Source organism: Clinocottus analis, unplaced genomic scaffold, assembly GCF_023055335.1.
Source record: "Clinocottus analis isolate CAN_PGR_092001 unplaced genomic scaffold, fCliAna1.0.p SCAF_8, whole genome shotgun sequence".
Classification (NCBI taxonomy): Eukaryota; Metazoa; Chordata; class Actinopteri; order Perciformes; family Cottidae; genus Clinocottus; species Clinocottus analis.
Window position 1 is genome coordinate 4,787,148 of NW_027176240.1, and position 19,143 is coordinate 4,806,290.

The 19,143-nt window shown below is 42.5% G+C and overlaps 2 protein-coding genes and 1 long non-coding RNA gene across 6 annotated transcripts in view; 1 reads left to right on the forward strand and 2 right to left on the reverse strand.

The window, feature by feature from the left end:
- Positions 1-787: 787 nt before the first annotated feature.
- Positions 788-9,423, reverse strand: cfap36 (cilia and flagella associated protein 36). Of its 2 annotated transcripts, XM_068567740.1 has the most exons (11): positions 9,051-9,423; positions 8,534-8,598; positions 8,317-8,418; positions 6,587-6,701; positions 6,402-6,489; positions 4,376-4,535; positions 3,473-3,562; positions 2,571-2,649; positions 2,154-2,299; positions 1,527-1,688; positions 788-891 (listed from the first exon to the last, which is right to left on the reverse strand). In XM_068567740.1, the coding sequence occupies exons 1-11, from the start codon at positions 9,154-9,156 to the stop codon at positions 808-810; spliced, it is 1,197 nt and encodes a 398-aa protein (XP_068423841.1). In that variant the 5' UTR covers positions 9,157-9,423; the 3' UTR covers positions 788-807. The 2 variants fall into 2 exon arrangements, with proteins under 2 accessions (XP_068423841.1, XP_068423842.1); XM_068567741.1 differs by lacking the exon at positions 3,473-3,562.
- Positions 9,072-19,141, forward strand: LOC137779648 (uncharacterized). The gene is made up of 3 exons (XR_011077077.1): positions 9,072-9,428; positions 10,270-10,367; positions 18,886-19,141. It is a non-coding gene; the product is annotated as an uncharacterized lncRNA (long non-coding RNA).
- LOC137779644 (inactive phospholipase D5-like) overlaps positions 10,511-19,143 on the reverse strand; it is a 60,040-nt gene continuing 51,407 nt past the window's right edge. For all 3 annotated transcript variants that reach the window (XM_068567736.1, XM_068567737.1, XM_068567739.1), the window contains 5 exons: positions 17,308-17,505; positions 15,448-15,584; positions 15,128-15,293; positions 14,943-15,033; positions 10,511-14,471 (listed from right to left, as the gene is read on the reverse strand). In XM_068567736.1, the coding sequence (XP_068423837.1) occupies positions 13,927-14,471; positions 14,943-15,033; positions 15,128-15,293; positions 15,448-15,584; positions 17,308-17,505 (1,137 nt within the window). In that variant the 3' untranslated portion in view covers positions 10,511-13,926. The remainder of the gene's footprint in view (positions 14,472-14,942; positions 15,034-15,127; positions 15,294-15,447; positions 15,585-17,307; positions 17,506-19,143) is intronic.

A 19,143-nucleotide genomic window follows, 5' to 3' on the forward strand; every position in this document is an offset into this window, starting at 1 on the left:
GGAAGTGACACCGTTGGCTTGGCCCCCTTCACGATCACGAGTGTTCCTCTTGACGACTCCTCGACGAGGATGAGCTGCTACAGTCGTCGCCTTCACGACCCCCCCCCCCCCCCCTTGGCTGACTCCGCCTCCTGGGAACGCTCGACAAGACCGTACATTTGTGCTCGCTCGCGTTCCCCTTCCTCTGAGCGTCAAACTCTTCCGCCAAACCCGTCACTCACTGATACATTTTGTCGACAGTTTTCTAAAGAGAAACATGCAAGGGATGTGTTCAAAAATCACTCCTCCAGTCACTAGTCACTGGTTTACTCTGTGGCGAGCACAACAATTAGTCACGAGTCAAGGTTTTGGATCATAACTGATGATCAGTGTTGCATAATAAATAGTGAAGCACTGCATTGTTAAATTTTTAGTAGCGTTCATGCAGTGAATGCAGTTTTCATTCCAGCGTGGGGGTGTTTTCGAGGCCTCTATACAATCCGTACATTTTGCATTTAGAATTTGGACACTAGACTAAATGACATTAAAGTAAATGTAGTGCAGCCAGTAGCAAATAAGGACACGATGTCTAGTCAAACACGCTCGAATACTTGCTCATACGAGTGGAGACACACTGGTACGTCCCAAATATACAAGCAGATGTACCTCCTTCCTGTGGAGACGGCGATGAAAAAGAACTTTGAAGAAGGGAGATCTAAACCTTGACCTGTGTTACGCAAAGTGAATTATCTGGCTGAAGGAGGCAGCGTGAAGGAAGACGTGCGATTAACGGAGCAAACGGTGGGGATATCATCTGGAATATTGCAGTTATTTCTTTATCACTTCCTCTTTCAGCTTGTCAGCCAGATGTTTTCTCTTCTGGAGCTTCTTCCTCTCCTCAGAGGATATGTCCTGCGAGAAGGAAACAAATAATCACCACCAAGTGGCTGAAGACAATGTGGGAAATACAACCAAGCACACGGCTCTACGTGATGAGCTAGAAATTGGAAATGATATGTATTGTCGGTGTTGTTTATGAAGGCTTAAAGGATCTTTTCTGTTGGGGGGGGGGGATTGTGACCGACTGGCAGTCACAGAGGCAGCTGATGGATCACCTTCTGTTTGGAGGAGTGAGCAGAGAGTTGTGCTGGAGGAAGAGGAGCAGCAGGAAGAGGAAGAGGAGGAGGGGGACAGGCCCCGTTCCTCTGGGACTGTCCCACTGCCTCCTGACAAGCCAGATCCGGACAGACGCAGGCAGAAATGAAATGACGAGCGAGCAAACCGCCCGATAAATAAGTCGACGGGATGATTAAAAAAAAGGAAAAGAAAGAAAAGATGAGGGTTAAAGAAAAAAAAAAATCAGGTGAAATCCATAATGTGGTTTTGGACTTGAGATGAAAAAAAAGGTGAGCAAACTGAAAGGTATGTAATAGCCCTGGCTATTACATACCTCAAACAGGCCAATATGAGTAAATAAATGGTTAATTACATTACTTTGCTACCCGACATTTCGGCGGAGGGAAGATACTGGGCGGGTCTGTACTTACCGGGACGGTGCTGGTGGTGCTGGGAGTGCTGGGAGTCTCCTCCGGTTCGGCCACATTCTTGGATTTCTGCTGCTCTTTTTTCAGTGCGTGCAGCTTGTCTCGCTGTTGACGCAGATATGCCGCCCTCTGCTGGAGCTGCTCCTGCTGGGATGCCGTTAACTCCTGGAGGGAAAGGAGGGGAGGAGGAGGAGCAGGTGATGAAACAGGAGGAGAACCACCGGTACGACACAAACCTGTCTGTGTCTGTGCCCATCTAACGGTTTCCAACTATTTTACTTCCAAATTATTATTTCTTTACGGATTTGAGGCTGTATGTTTTCTCAAATGTATAATACAAATCATTCGAGTGGCATTTTACATTGTGTTTTCAGCTCTGAGTTGTGCTGGATATGTTTGTTCTCAGTTGAAACTCCCAGATTCTTGTGTTCTCCAGATTAAAGATGCTCAGAGGAACTTGTACTCCCTGTCGACACCAGCAGTTGTGTTTCCAGCACCAGGGTCCCTTTAGAAAACCTCCATTTTTATACTGCAAAAGGGTCTGGGAGTGTGGGAATTTTATACTGCTGTACAGCCCAAAAACAACAACTTCACACAACCGTGCCGAATGAAACGAGGAGCAGGACTCACAGTATATGGCTTGGAGAAGCCAGCCTCCCTGTGCGCCTCCTCCAGACACGCCTCGCCCGCAGGACCGAGGCCGACGGACGGTTCACCGGACTTTACTGGAGCTCGCAGTGCTGGAAGGACCTTGGACACACCGTTACTGCCAATATCTGCAAACACACACACACACACACACATCGAATCAGTTTGATAACTTTGCAGCATTCTCAAGTTGGTGTTGGATTGTTAGTCAAACAATATTAGCGTGTGGCTTATTGAATAGCCAAACAACATAACACAATGGATCTATAAATACATTTTTGTTATCTATAATTTGGATATATAAACTGGCTCAATGTGGTGTTGATTTATTTATGAATGAGATAAAAAGAAGAGCAGTTCAGAGTTGGTGGAGAAGAGTTTGAAGCTCTTGTGAAATACCTGCTGTGGGTTTCGACGTGGCGCTGCACTTTGCTGCACTTTTTGTATCTGCTTCTGCGGTGTCCGTCTTGCCATTGACCTGGAGGAAAGGAATGCGTATAAAAGGGAAAGTTCACCATAATATACATGAAAAACATGCATTTTTCCTCTTGGCATGAGTTGTAAAGTTTGGGGGATATCAGCCATTAACATGTCGGCTTTGTGAGGCCCAAAGTGCGAAAAAATACACTTTAAAAAAAACAACAAAAAAAACAGCAATGTCTCTTTTCAGAAATCATGACTCATGATGCTCCAGAGACCTAGATTTGAGAAGTCAGGTATTTTTTTCAAATGGATCTTTTGTTCTCCAAAACAAGGCAACTCACACTAAAAGGTGTAAACGGTAAAAAAAAAAAAAGGGAAAAAAATATGTATTTCTTTTTATTTGGGGATGAACTGTCCATTTAACACACGTTGGACAGATGACACAAACACGGCATCATAATCGGCCCACTATAGCAACTACATGCTAACGCTGCTACGACCCCATATAGCCCTCAGATTTGGGACTTGAGTGTCACATTAATGTAAACACAAGAATAAATATCTAAAGATAATGTTCCACATCAAATTGTTAGTAAAACAATTTGTGTGTAAAATGCAACAACACACGTCCCAGTCTCCCCGCAGTCAGCAAATATTTGAGTCTATTGCTACAACACAAGCAAAGCTTTGTACTACTACTCAGGCGAGGACACTACCTATACTTAACTAAATACTACCTGCCCTCAGGATGCACTGATACTTTCAAACACGCCAATACTTGTGTACCGTGCAGTACATTTAGGAATCTGTGCCGCTTCAGCTGCATCCTTCAGGTCGGGCAGTGCACTGAGGCGTGTTCATTAAAACTGTGAAGTTACCGGATTCAATTCTGTGGCAGTGTTTCCGTTCACCAGCGGGCCGTGGTGACCGTTACTGCGGCTGCTGTCGCCGTTCCCCTCAGCGTTGGTCTGAGCGTGGGACGAGCAGCACGTTGGAGACACGGTCGCGTTAAAAGAAGGTGAGATACGGCTTTAAGGGGGGAAAGTGTGTCGCAATAACCGTTAAGCATTGGTAACACAGAGGTGCTGCTGGTTTTACACTTCCTATTTGTCTCATACTGGTTTTACACTTCCTATTTGTCTCATACTGGTTTTACACTTCCTATTTGTCTCATACTGGTTTTACACTTCCTATTTGTCTCATACTGGTTTTACACTTCCTATTTGTCTCATACTGGTTTTACACTTCCTATTTGTCTCATACTGGTTTTACACTTCCTATTTGTCTCATACTGGTTGTACAGGTCCCATTGGTCCCATACTGGTCGTACAGGTCCCATTGGTCCCATTGGTCCCATACTAGTCGTACAGGTCCCATTGGTCCCATACTAGTCGTACAGGTCCCATTGGTCCCATACTGGTCATACAGGTCCCATTGGTCCCATACTGGTTGTACAGGTCCCATTGGTCCCATACTGGTTGTGAAGTCCCATTGGTCCCATATTGGTCGTACAGGTCCCATTGGTCCTATACTAGTTGTACAGGTCCCATTGGTCCCATACTGGTCGTACAGGTCCCATTGGTCCCATACTGGTCGTACAGGTCCCATTGGTCCCATACTGGTCGTACAGGTCCCATTGGTCCCATACTAGTTGTACAGGTCCCATTGGTCCCATACTGGTCGTACAGGTCCCATTGGTCCCATACTGGTCGTACAGGTCCCATTGGTCCCATACTGGTCGTACAGGTCCCATTGGTCCCCTACTGCTCTTGATGCCTTACCTTGGCCATGCTGCTTTGTTGGCTGGGAGCAGTGTCGGCATTCTGGGCTTTACTGCTTTCTGCCATTGGCTTATCGGAGCAGCTGGTGGAAGTGGAGCCAACCTTTTCATCTAAAAGCAGCCTCCTGGACATTTCCTCATCATACTCCTCTTTTGACTTTCTGAGAAAAAAATACATAGAAATGGATTTTTAATCTGGGTCTCAATGTCAGAATTCTTTCTGTGCATAATTTAGCCCAAGCAGAGGTAATTGTTTTTTGCCGTGCCTGGACTGGTCCAGGCACTGTCTTTAAGAGTATGTTTAGCAGCCCAGGTGTGATAAGAGCGAGGCTAATCTACATTTAAGCAGGTTCTATTGTACATTTAACCTTTGGCAGATGGAACAAATGGACTGGAAGCTAGAATAAGACAGCAACGTCATGCGAAAACCACAATATGCTCTCGCTCCTTCCCAGGCATCGCCAGGGCCCCACACACAGATCCTTTAATTTGATTTATTTAACAACTTAATTTTGAATTAGAAGAGACTTCCGCAAAGCGTTTATCAGTAGGTGTGGAGAGAGAGAGAGAGGGAGAGAGAGACAGAGACAGAGACGTAGAAGAGCAAGAAAAGGATGGTTTATAAAGCTTGTTTTTTTTTTTTAATCAACAAAATAGGTGTTTTATGACTAAATTAAACAAAGATTATGCAAAACAATAAAAGAGAGACCAGTATGATGGTTACTCTCAGTGATGGTGGCCTTCATGTATTTTTATTGCATGTTTTGCTACTGCAGAATTTGTCTGAAATTAATAACTGAATGAACTGAATAAGTTGAAGTCATTCCAGCTGTGACGCCGCTTTTTCAGAAAGCCTGTGAAGATTTTATAGCATCTAAAAATGACTGGCTGAGATATTGATAGCACAGCGAAACATTTGGAACGTCAATCAAGGCTAAAGCTGTAACTGTCTCATTATGCAACAGGAATATAGTTCAAACCAGTCCACCAGATGTGAGACTGCCGTTTTGCTGTGCTGAGTTTCCAGCAGCTGAAAAAAGCATCTCCATAAACCATGCTGTATATTTTTACTTTAGCCAAATCCATCACAGTAAACAGTTAGTTGCATTACTCAATGTCATGGTATTTTGTCAATGAATGGCAATGCAGTTGCAAATCCTTCATGATGCATTCAAGTGCCTGTGGTGAAAGCCTTGTATTGGCATTATATAATGTTCAAAAACGAATTCCAGTAAACAAACAGGAAAAAGTTGATAAGCAGCCAAGGTATAAAGATAAAACACTATTTCTCTCAGTGGCTTGTTAAGTGTTAATCCCTCCAATCTAAATTAGCTGGACTCTAAGGAGCTTAACTGAGGTCCCGTTAAACGCCGTGTGTTCTACTTGGCCGGGCTGCCATGACCAAAATCCCATTAGAGAACAGGGGAAGGAACTTCTAGACACCTGGACACGTCGGGGCAAAGGACGCATCGAGAAAATGTGAAAATACTGTATAAGAAGACTGTAATACGTGATGACTGAATTAATTCATTAGTAAAAACAATTAAATGAATACAGATGTACTGATCTGAACTGTTAAATGTTTTACAGAATAGGTTCATCTTCATATTTCAGCGTGGGAGGTTGTTGCATGTGCAGTGACTTCATTTATATTTGTGAGCTTCGTAAAACGTTGAGGATTAAAAGATCAAAGTAGATCTCCATGTCACATTAACACGTCAGTGTTACGCAGCAGATTTTTGTCAGAATTGGGAGAGTAAAAAGCCACACGAGGATAAGATATATTAGCTGACTCATCATCGCTTCCCATAACATCCCAACTCTGCTGTTCAAGCATCATAACTTTGAATCTATCGTTCATGCATATCATTACTACGGTTATCAATGTGGTTTTGCATGCAATTAAACGCCACTGCAAATATTTTAGATGTCTAAGAAAACCCTCAAAGGGAGGCGGGGACCGTCAACTTTCTGTGTGTCTGTGTGTGTGAGAAAGATATAGAGAGAATGAGAAAGAGGTGACTTACTTGAGAACTTCCTGCAAGATTTTCATCTCCTGATCCTGCAGCTCTGACATCACGTCCACACCATCAGTCAGACACTCAGGGAGGGCCCCTACACACAGAGCAGGAGCATCACTTGTAGCAGTATCACTAGTGATTTCCTGTTTGTTTGTGAGCATGTGTGTGCGCATGTTTTTAATCCGGCCTACCGTTCCTTTCTTTAATAACTCTGAGGGCTTGAAGCTGCAGCTCCATGTTCTTCTGGACCATCATAGTGTGAAATATCTGGAAGTCATCAGTCGCCAGAACTGTCTGGAAGACCGACTGAAAGACAAAAACCACAACCACTTATGAGACCATGAAACATCACTGTGCCCACAGGTTAACAATGAATGAACGGCATTACAAGCAGGTAGAGAGAGACGCGTCTGTGATTATGGAGAAAACACAGTGTAAACACAGTGCATGCATGTGCTGCTATACCCAACAATCCAAATCCATTTATTCAAGTATTACATTATTATGGTCTCAAACCTGTTGCATAGCTGCACTGGTTTAGTCAAACTTACTAAGGTCTAAGCATATTTCACTCATGTAGGTATTGATTGAGACAGTCAGTGTTCGTATCAGGATATTCTTTCTCTGTTAGTCCGCTGTAGATCAGGACAGGATGTACAGTCAACTCAAGTCCCGACACAAATATAGCTATGTTTGCAAACAGAGTGGTACCTAAGCCTTATCTTTCACATTAGCGTCTCGCCTCGATTCAAAAGTCTGCCCTCTCCCCCCATCTAGGCTAATGCTTAGAACATCTTTCTGGCTAACCTTTAATACAGGTTCAGCGTTAGTGCAAGTGGGTCATTCGGTTTTCAGTCCATGCTCGGCGTCGCTCTTCTGTCTTTGTCAGGCTCTCTTACCGTTTCTGCCTGAAGCCCGGACCTACAGTATATCCTGTGTCTCTGAGTTAATTTAATTACAGAAAAATTACAGTCAGCTACAGAAGGTAAGCCTGAAGAGGTGTGGAAGTCAAGACTTCTGCTCTCATCTGCACCGATGCTATAAACCATTTTTTCACAGTGACGATACGGTGACATGTGCCAGACTTCACATGTTAGCCGACACAAAATAACTGAGTCATGCTGCGAAACTGTCTCAGATGAAGATAATACATGAAAGGAACTTATGGTCATTCTGCAGTGATTCTGAACTTAGGCCTTATTCTATATTTTAAAGATATTACAGTTATTTAAGGTGTATTGTGTTTTGCTGATTTTCGCAAGCAACCTCTCATATAACAGACAGTTTTACGGCATATAAAAGACATTTTTACTGCTGTTTGTATGACTGCATGATCCTGTTTGAAGTCTCTGAATGGGCAAACTGAAACAGGAGAAAACAAACCTCTGCACACTGAAATTTCTGCTCCTGTTAATCTTTGCTTGAGTAGAATTTAACTATTTATCTCTGTGGTAATTACTGAGATCCATGTCTGCTGAGGGTTGCGATGAAATCCGGATCTGCATCTCTGCCAATCTTGCATAGTGCAAAGAAAAAATCTAACAACGGACTGTACAACTTTGAACTGAAGCTAATAAGATAGAGTTGACAGGCCCCGCCCGTGGTGGTAAACGTCTGAATATATGTCAAAAGGGCACAAACAGGAGCATGCCAATATAGTGGAGGTACGCCGTCTGTTAGGAACGATCAGTCGTCTAATCGATTGAGAGGGACGCGAGCACACTGCAGACTCATTTTGCTGGGTCATCAGAAGAAAAGAAAAACGCACATCTGCCTTAAAAAGGAGGAGACCAGCTCTGTTTGGCACGATCTCCAGAGCAGCATTAACTGGGGGGGTTATGTAAGCAAATCCCATCCTTGATTCTCCACTCAGGTTCACTGGCAGGCTAGCGGTGGTGTGCGAGCAGGGAGCTTAAGGTACCTGCAGTGTTTTGGACTTGGCAAAAGGAGAGGTGCACGCTTCCAAAAACTGCTGCTCGTCGATGCCAACCTCCTGCATGTAATTTCCCAACAGCTCCTCCACCTACAAAAGCAAAGCAGCTTACATCAGTCCAGCCTGATGAGTCAAGAACATAAAACCCCTGATGAGCAACGTCCATGAGGCAGTTTGGCACATCTGCAACATATACTATACTCACCAGCTTCTTATACTGCTGGTGGATCTCTGTGTATGACAGCTTATTCTCATCTTCGTCATCAAAAACTAAGAAAAGGACCAACATATTGACATGTTCATGATAGTATTTCAACATGTATACTCTGCCTCGTAGGAGGCCTTTTTTTTAAAAACCGTCCTAAACTATCTTTATTTACTTAACTGTGTGTGTTTTGAAGCTTAAATGACACAAAGTTTGAACAAATTACCTTGTTGGTAGGTCAGTAGGTTACTTGCTAGCTTCATTGGGCTATGACTTGCTAACTTGTGTCCTTTGTGGCCTCACGTCGAGGACACTGCTCCGACTGTGCAGAGTTGTTAAACGCAAAATAGCTATACTATATATTTATAGATATATATTATAATATATACCTCTCTCTCTCTATATATATATTATAGCCTACAAACAAGTCACAAGTTAGCGTTAGCTTAGCCTCGGAGCTGACAGTGCACAGCTTCCCTGTGACGTCATGTAACTTGTTTTTTTGTTGTTGTTGTACCTGTGCATTTGTTCTCCATGAAGTCCGTGACTGGAATGACCCACTCGGGGCTCCCCAGGTAGCCGACGATGCTCTCTACGACCCACTCGCTGTCGTCCTCAGCCATGTTGGCTGCGGCTGAGTAACAACAACAACAACACCAGCGGCGGTGGCAGCAGCAACGCGGCGATGTTCGTCAGGCCGGCGACACCACCGAGAATAATATTTACCCCCCGAGCTGCTGGACCAAGACATCTAGTTTGCTGTCCGCCCTGAACGAGTCCCCGCGGATCATCGGGTTCCTCCTCTCTTGACGGGACGGGACCGTCTCCGGGAAGGGAAAAACAGCGCACTCATGAATTTGCAGCCCGGGCTGGTGACGCCTAATCGGTTGTTAAGGTAACCGGTTACGTCAATCCGATGCCGTGCGCGAGCTCGATTTTTTTTTTTACTCGCGAATTATTAAGCACTGGAAGTATTGATTATTTCTATTCATATTTCAGATTCATTGGTTTTGTAAAAAATAATTTAAAAAAAAATAATTAAAAATGCTCATTTTGTCCAACTAAAAACCTTAAGATCCAAAAAATGAATTGAATTTGTTAAAATGATCAAATTGAAAAGAAGCAACAGCAGCTTGATTTGCATTTTTTTTTGCATGACACATGTATAAGCATCACATTTTATTAACTCTCCATATGTTCAATGCAATTATTACATTTGTAACTGAACTATTAAATAAAGCTTTTGAATAATTGCACCGGAGTAAAAATAACCATATTTACCTCTGAACTGTATTGGAGTAGAGATATGAAGTTGCATTAAAACAAAACTACTCAAGTTAAGTAGCCCTATTACCTCAAATGTATATGTAATACTTTACTTAAATACTAGTTACATTCCAACACTCATCAATAGAGCAAACACAAATTAATAAGTGTGTGTTTGACCTGTACATGGATTACATTTTCTTAATCTGATAATATCATTATCCAATCATTCATCATTAATGCAGATTAGCCTGCTTATTCAATTCTTTGGCAGCACTGATGACGAGTTTCCAAAATGAATAAAATACTAAAAGTGCTAAACATCTCAGCTGTGAAATGTTGCCTTTCTGTATATTTGAATTATGTATCGGTGATTCAAATTAAACATTTAAAAGTGCTGTGCTACTTCAACCTGACAGCGATTCTGTGGCGAGTCGAGTAAATACTATCGATATTTTTTCTGTCTACAGTCAGTATGTTCCTGGAGCAACTTGAACCAACTCATGGAGGCTACGCTGGGCCCGACCAGCAGCCACAGTGCAATGACGTATTAAGGATTTACTCTGAGGTAAGCCTCCGCTTTAATTAACAGCCTTTGTCTTAAGGAAACACAAGTCACTTATCCTTAAACACAAACACACACACACACACAGACAGAAAGCAGCAAAGAGTAAATATTTTTTTTTATTAATAGTAAAAACATAGCACTCATATAATTCAGTAGTGTGCATTAACAAGGGTATTTTCAATAAATAGACATTCCTTCTGTATTTTTTAAAGGTATATAAGCTTTCATTATTATCTCTAGAAAGGCTCGTAGCTACTGTGCACACTTCATAAAGGCAGGGCATGCAAGCAGCAGTCATGCCAAAACAATTCGATAGAATAAAGGTAGGCGACATGAAAAAGTTCTACAGTGAGCATTTAAACTGAATAGTGCTTCAGGCTGTTAAACGTTGTGGCTACATCAAACCTGTCAACCCTTCTGACTTCAAGAAAACACAGAATCTTTCACTGAATATTCAGGGAAGATGGCTCAATTCTCTTAAATCTCACTGGAATGGACGGACAGACAGTAATTCAGAAAACATTCCTCTTGTTTTTGCTTGGATTTGATCATTTGCGTGTAGCAGATTGTAAACCGTTGCTGATTAAAAGTGTAGTCCTGGTCCCTGTCAACTGGAAAACAGTCACTGTCTATAATTATCAAAATAGTTTGAAAACAAAAAAAGTAACACACGGAAAGACTTGGGTAGAGGTAGCGTAAAGTACCGAGTCTGACTCCAGATCAGCGGTCACATTACAAGCAATAGAGCGTCGACGTAGTGCTCCTCGAGGAAATATGTGGACGTCATTATTGAGATAATGCTCAAGTTCTACTCCCTCTGAATGGAGAAGCTGAAACAGATGATTGTGTTTGCTGCATATAAGTGTTAGTGTCACGTAAGAGTCATGAGATTTTGGAGAGCAAGTGCTCTGGCAAACATACAGCAGCCTAGTTTGTTTTATGCATATTAAAATGAACCATGGAACTGTTATGTGTGTCACATTATTATTGATTTATACTTTAATGCTATATATAACTATTCTGAGTAATCTATGCATTATCCTATAAAAATTATCTGAGGATCATGTATCATCATCATCATCATCATACATGAATGTATTTTTTAAATGCTTTTGTATACAGGAGAAGAAATGTTCTTTCTCAACACATCCTCTAGATGGCAGCATTTATCCGTTATGACCAGATAACAATTGTCAAGTGGTTTGTTTTGTTTCTTTTTCCCACTGGCATCAGTGGGTCAGCTGCATGTGACCGGTCTGTACATATAGGGAACATGTTGTGATGCACGTGTGTTGTGATGCACGCGTGTGGTGACGTACATTTTAACCTGCAGCACAAAAAGAGCAGGCACAAACACTGTATACAGAATACTGGGGCTATCCACCATGAATGGTGTGAAACAAACGACTATTTCTGGTTACAGCTAGACCTTCTGTGCAGTCTGATGTCAGTTTCCCAGCAGAATTAAAGCATACCATTGTTCTTCCTGCTAAATCAATTTAGGCAAAACCCTCATTGCACCTGTGCTTTCCCGTTAAAGCAGTGATCGTACCACCCCGCTTATTGTCCACGGAGACATCGCCATGTTGCTCTCACTGGAAATGTTTTCCTGTTTTCTCAATTAATGGCTTTGGAAGTATTAAAAAAAGAGTCTTCCCACATTGCAAACTCTTAAGCATCGTTTGAAAAGTGTCTAAAAGTCTTAAACTGACATTCATGCAATCGTTCAAAAAATGCAAATCAAAGTCGCCACAAGCTTTCAGTCAAAAGTAAATGAGTTGTTCTATACTAACAATCATGTATTTGCATCTCCACCTCCACAAGGTTAAGGTAATATATGTTCAGGAACAGGCAGGACATTACAGGCAACAATGTCCTTGAGGTTAAACTGCAGCAACTGCAACTGTCAAGCTTTGTTAAAAATTCATTGTATTGATTCGGCAGACAGCAGACACCCTCTGGTCCCTTCGAGTATTTGTTCAATGAGTCACTAGAGTGCGTTTAAAAGAATAATATAGATATCCATTCAATTTGTCTCATTTTCTTGGGTTTGTATATTGCAAATGGAATGATTATCCCTTCCAGATCAATGTATCTCTTCCTCCAGGGAAACATACCTGCAGTTGTTGAATGGAGGCAATGGATTGAAAACTCCTTGCCATGGTGCATTTGGTGTTGAATAATGAGCACAGCAGAAGAGGTGCGTCATCTCGTTCAATTATGACCTCCATGAAACAAAACATCTTGACGCGCACGGTGCTGTGGAGAGATAAATGACGCATCATGTCCTGTTTTATGTAACGGCTGTCTGTATCGTGTTTAGTGCTTCTGGTATTGAGATTCAAACATGGTGGACATGATTTGATCAATCCCTTAAGAGCACCCGCTCCTCAACTGTAGGTGACCACTCAAAATGAGTCATAGGGTTGTTTCCATTGCAGGACGACAGGCGATGCATGTCAATTTTACTGAGTTCTAGTGGGTTGAAATGCAATTGCAATTTTGACTCTTTCGAAAAGACAAAAAAAACCAACTGATATGTGCACATAAGGTTGTCTTGTTCTTTCACGCCATATGACATTGGAATAAATGCAAAGTTTATATAAATATTAGTTTTAGGTTGATTAAGTCTGGGATGAAGATCTGAAGTTGTCATTGGTATTAAAAATGGTTTGCATTTTTAAGTTATTATCATTATGAGATTGCACGGTAAATTATTCCAAATACTGCAGGAGATTCACAAACTACCTACACAAGACCAAATTATCCACTTCCATGGGGCGCAGTAAGGCTGAGTAGTAGGAGTGAGAATCACCAGAGGTCCCACGATTCAATTTTATCACGATACTTGAGTCCCGATTCGATCTTTTTCCACCACAAATTGTCCCCAAAGGAAAATTTTGTCAGCTATTGTATCTAAGATGATAAGGTTTTCAGTCAGTTCATCTCACATCAATCAAAATGCAATTGATTTCATTATTTGAGTACCAAAAAGTTTGTAATTGATATAATAAAAGATCGATACTCGACTTAAGTGTATCGATACAATATCACCACGCAAAATATCGCGATACTATGCTGTATCAATTTCCCTCCCCACCCCTACTGAGTAGAGTGCATTTTCAATGCTAAATGTAGCCAGTGTAGCTACGCGTCCCGTGTCTGCATAGACATCCAGCCATCTGTCCCCCTTTTAAAGGGTGATACTTGATGACTGCCACACAACAGCTAAAGTGACATGTCATAAGTAGTCCATCGATAAGATTTCATCTGGAGCAAAACATTATTAAATAAGTAGTAAGGTTCTAAGTTATCATTTCAGTGTATTACTCAATGTTCATTGTTTAAAAAAATCCATCGAAAGTGCGAGACTGCAGGTGAGCGTTTACTTTCCTTCCTGAGTTCTTCCGTGAACACGATCAAGTCCTTCATACCAGATGTTACTTCAATCTTCAAAGTTTTTTTTTTGTTTTCTTCAAAATGGCAACAATAAAATGCTACAAAGACCCAGTGTGTTAACGTCCATTGTCACTGGGAGCTGTCCTCGTCATGTTGGTGGTCACAGGGACCCGTTGAAGATCTCTCTGCTGCCGCTGCTTTCAGCCGGCTGACTGGGCGGATCCATTGGATTGTCACGGTAAACACCTTTGACTTGTACCTGTCTGTCGTCGAGGTGACTCATTGTGACCCGCCCCCTCTCCTGGTAACTGGCTATACTGGGCACCAGTCCACTGGCTTTGCCATGGCGAGCGATTTTGCCGAGTTTGTCGTCGTGGTGTTTCGTTATGACTGGCGCCTGTCCATCATCTTTGCGATTGTGTTTCATTGGTGTCGGTCCGTTATCGCGCCAGCCCGCTCTGATAGGCACTGGTCTATTGTCGAGGGGGGCAGCTTTGACTGGCATGTTGATCTGGTGCGTGTTGCAGACGGGGATCGTATTGGCCTCCACTGAATGGGTGTAACGGGAAAACCAGTCTCTCTCGAATGTCGCCCTCAGCTGCTCCACCACTGTAGCGTTCCTCACCTCCACGCCCTCTGGCTGACTGATCACGAGACCGGCTCCTGCGTTAAAGGTAAACTCATTCCCCACCCAGTCTAGGTTACCTGTCAGGTCACGGAGAAAGAAACAAAGAGGTGAATTACAAGCCAAGAGGAGCGAAAACATTCTTTAAACACTGCCAGTGGACCACATCCGTGGATAAATATACTCAATCATCACTTCTTTTTATATGAATTGCTTGTGACCATTTTGAGAAATACTCTGCTTTCTTTCTGAGAGCTAGACTTTGAGAAGATTGGTACCACTTTCATGTCTGGGTGTCAAAGTAAAGAGCGGGAGCCATGAGGCGATTAGCTTAGCGTAGCATAAAGACTGGAGGCGAGGGGGAACGGCAAGGCCGGCTCTTTCCAAACATCCAAAACAAGAATAGCAGTAACAGTAAAGCCCACTATAATTAATGCCAGTGTAAATCTGTATGCACACTAATGTACAAGCCACAATGTGTAGTCCAACTGCATGAGGTGACCAGAGACATGTAGGAGGACACGGTCACAGAGTCTAGTCGATGAGCTCACCTAAATAAATGGCTCTATCCGTCACCATAAACCTGTTGTGGTTTATTCCCTGGGGACTGCCGTCCCTCTGCACTCTGGGGTTGAAGAACTTCTACACACACACACACACAAAGAGAGTGGTGCGTCATGCATTGATAACGTGCATCTGTAGATTTTAAAATAGTACGCGGTGGCTTTGTACTTACGGCTTCCAGAGAGCAGTTGGCCTGCTCCATGCACAGACTCCTCAGGGACCAGAGGAAGTTGTAAGTAAGTGGAAGAGTCTTTTCCCAGCAACTTATCAGCAGACGGACGCGCACCTTCCTCAGGATCAGAGCCTCCCGGATAAGACCGTCGATGCGGGACCAGTAGCTTGGCATGGATACAGACACACACAGAGACAAGTGTGGGCGCACAGAGTTTAATCCCTTGAACCACAGCATCCAAGCATTTGATGAGAAAAATACCCATCCAAAGAAATTAGATGGAAAAAAAAACACAAAAAAAGCAGCAAAGCGTCTCTAACCTGTGAGCGTTGCGGCTGAGGAGGGGCAGGTAATCGATGATGGAGATGTATAGGAAATGGCGGGCCTCGTGGATGACTGTGGAAATGGCTTCGAGGTCACTACTACGATGTTTGGGGATCAACACATCGGGGGAGCTCTGTCAGAGGAGAGACAGTAAGGTGGTGTTGAGAGGATGCGCAGCTGCTGAGACGCGTGTACAAGATGCTCAGAGGAGCATTGAGGTTTATTACCACTGTGATTATCACAATTCTGCAGCGTTATCTTCACAGCAACCAACTCATCGTCTTGATTGTTCACCAAAATTGATGCCTTTGTTTTATAAGTGTGTCTGTGTGCATGTTTTGTCCATTTTTTGTAGTTTCTTGCTGACTTTGACATGTGAATATTTAACTGCCAGCGTGTTGCTCTCTTTGTGTTGATTTATAATCTTAATCCGCTGCAGGTTGGATGACATCACCATCACTCTTCAACAGGAAGAAGTTGACACTGAAAGACACTGTTTTGCTTTTCAAAAAGTTAGGGTCTCTTGTTATAAAACTTAAATAATCAGATTTCAGCTGATATGTATATGTAGCAGCCGGTAGAACTGACAACATTGATGTTTCTGCTCCAAAGGTGCTCCCACTTGTTCAGCCTGATTAGACCTCTTCTCGGGACTGTGTGGGTGCATACACATTGTGCTTGATTGACATCTCCTTCAATCTCCTGCTGCAGCTGTTAAGGTGGGACATATTGTATCTTTACCGTCCTTATGGGTGACCTCACTTAGAATTTCAACGTGGGCTGAGGCCTAACCAATCAGAGTAATTTAAAACAGCTGCGTGGATGTGCAGGGTCTTTACTTTCCTTGGGCTTTGTGACGTCTCACTCGGAGGTTGGACATTTCCCAGTTGAAATGTTCAACTTCTGGCTGTGGCAACCTGAGGTTTCTTGTATACACTTTCTGGCATTTTTAACATTGTAGGGATCATTTCTGTGCGGAGACAATTGAGAAATTGCTGAGTGTAACCAGCTTCCTGCTACCATTTCTTGACATCAACTTACATGCAGAACAGGTTTTACTATAATGTCACTGAATATAAGCAAATATGCGTAACTTTGCATTTCAGTTGGCGCGCCAATGTTTTGGAGAACCCACTATACATGTACAGAGCTTTGTGTGTCTTAACTCATGCACAATAGACCTTTTTCATGGCAGACATTTTGACCAGTGCACAGGTGGAACACATTAACTTAACGAGGAAGCAAGCCCACGACTTAAAGCTCTGCAACTAATTGATCTAGATTGAAGGCAGCTGTTATTAATTAACCGTTACACTTGCAACACGTTCTCCATAAGAAAAACACTTAAGTTCACTTTCTGCACTAACATCCTGTCTCAAATGAGATGACATTGAATTATGTGAGCCATTAGCCTCATTTTGAATGGACGGCAATTCAATGTAATTATCGCATATGGATTCTTTTGTTGCAGAGTGGAAAAAATTACTTTACTGTAAGTATCACTTAAATGTTATGGCTTTTGGAATCTTACTTTTATACAAGCCTTCCCCTCGACTGCCATCGATTCATTTATTTTTATACATGTCTTTAATCTGTATTCAGCCACGGTGGTATATTTCACATAAAAGAGAAAAAAATTGACTTTTAAACAAACCAGAAAATGACACAAATCAAAGAATTTAGTGTTTGGACAAGTCCATTCAGTGCTCAACTGATGAAACTAATGCAGTTTAAAATGTCTCTGCAGCTCTCACCAGGATGAGAGAGGAATAAGCTTCCTTATGGGCATTAACCGTATCCTTAAAAACACAGCTTTTCCCTGAGCAATACAAGCTAATGCTACAACTGTCACTCACAGAGACGTAGGCCTGAGCCTTTGTGCTGTTGAGCGTGAGCTCCAGTGGCACGTCCTTGTTGAAGAGCGCAAAGACCCGCTTGGACCAGAAGGAGGGGATGAAGTCTCTGTACTGGAGCCCCCAGTAGAGGCTGAACACTTTGTGGAGGTCCAGAGCCAGACAGCTGCAGTCGTACACCAACACACCCAGCTCCTTCCTCTGGAGAACAAACACAACCTCTCTTAGAGCACCACCAGCACGGAGGCAGAGCACGTTTACATCGCCCCTTTGTAATACTCCTGGACATTGTCATTGCTTTCAAGAGCAGCAAAAATGCTGTCTCCGTCAACTCCATCAGCATCGGATTTCATTGATTTACAAGTAATTGTAACCTGTTTTTACTCTCTTAGCTCTTTAAGACACACACACACACACACACACACACACACACACACACACACACACACACACACACACACACACACACACACATACACACACACACACTTCCTTTGTTGGGCTATACTGTCCCCAAGTCTCCTTCCATTAAGGACTTCCCTCATCTCGACAAACAGCGGGGTTTGAGAGGACACTGCTGTTTCTTTTCTTTCTTACATTACATTACATTGTATTTAGCTGACGCTTTTATCCAAAGTGACTTACAATAAGTGCATTCAACCATGAGTACAAACTCAGAATCAAGAAAGTACAATTTCTTCAATAAAGTTGAACTACAAAGTGCCATTTAAGTGCTGCTAAATAGCTACTTTCCTTATATAAGGTAGAGTCAGAAAAGATGTTTTTTAGTTTGCGATGGAAGACGCAGAGACTTCCTGCTGCCCTGATGTCAATGAGGAGCTCATTCCACCATCGAGGAGCCAGGATAGCAGCCAGTCGTGGCTTTGTTGAGTGTTTAGCTCGCAGCGGCGCTCTGTCAATGTCTGTGATCGCTGCTGCCTTCTCATTTCAAAGAGGCACTTCTCAATTTCAGCTTCTGAATTGTCTTCTCTTTCCTTCCTGACATTTTCTCTCTCTCTCTCCCTGCAGAGTTTACATGAGCAAACTATTCCAAAATAAAGCTTAGATCCCACATTTGACGGTCTTACTTGGCACAACCTAGTCTAACTGCCTCAAAACACACCGTTGTCCTTTTGTAAGTCCAGGTGTCTGAAGATAGATAAAGCTGCTTAACAAACGGGTCCGCACTTTAATGAACTGTGCAAGAATCTCAGCTTTGAAGACGAAGATGAAAGAGCGGCCACTTACTATTTTTGCATAACCCCTCTAAACCCCCCACACTCATTCACTCCCCATATCTAGGACCCTTCGAGAAGAAGACGCTGACTTATGCACAAATCTAATCTTTCATAACATGCACACATGTACATTTGCAGGTGTAGTAAATCAATCAACTGTATCCTTTCATATATGGACAAAAATCTGAATACGTGATCTAAAAAATGGCATTTTTAGCAATCTGTCAACGTTTATTTAAAATGTATTCAAAGTAAATGACCTATTTATTAGATATATTAAATCTAGACATATTTGCCAAATGAATTAAAAGGCAATCCTGACATTATTGTTGAATTATTTCAGATGCTGTGTTTTCAAGAGGAACACATGAGAGGGCTGGGAACTTCAAATAAAACGCTGCACTTTTGCGTCTGAGCCAGCGGGACATCATCAAAGCCCCTTCACATCCGGGGAGACATCACTTGTTGTGCAATTATATCTCATGTAAATCTATTAGATACAACATGGCCCCTGTGTGACAATGCTTCAGAGTTGACAGGACTGAGACTATCTCTGACTATGTTTAAGTGTGAGTGTGTGCGTGCTGGTGAGTTTTTGGAT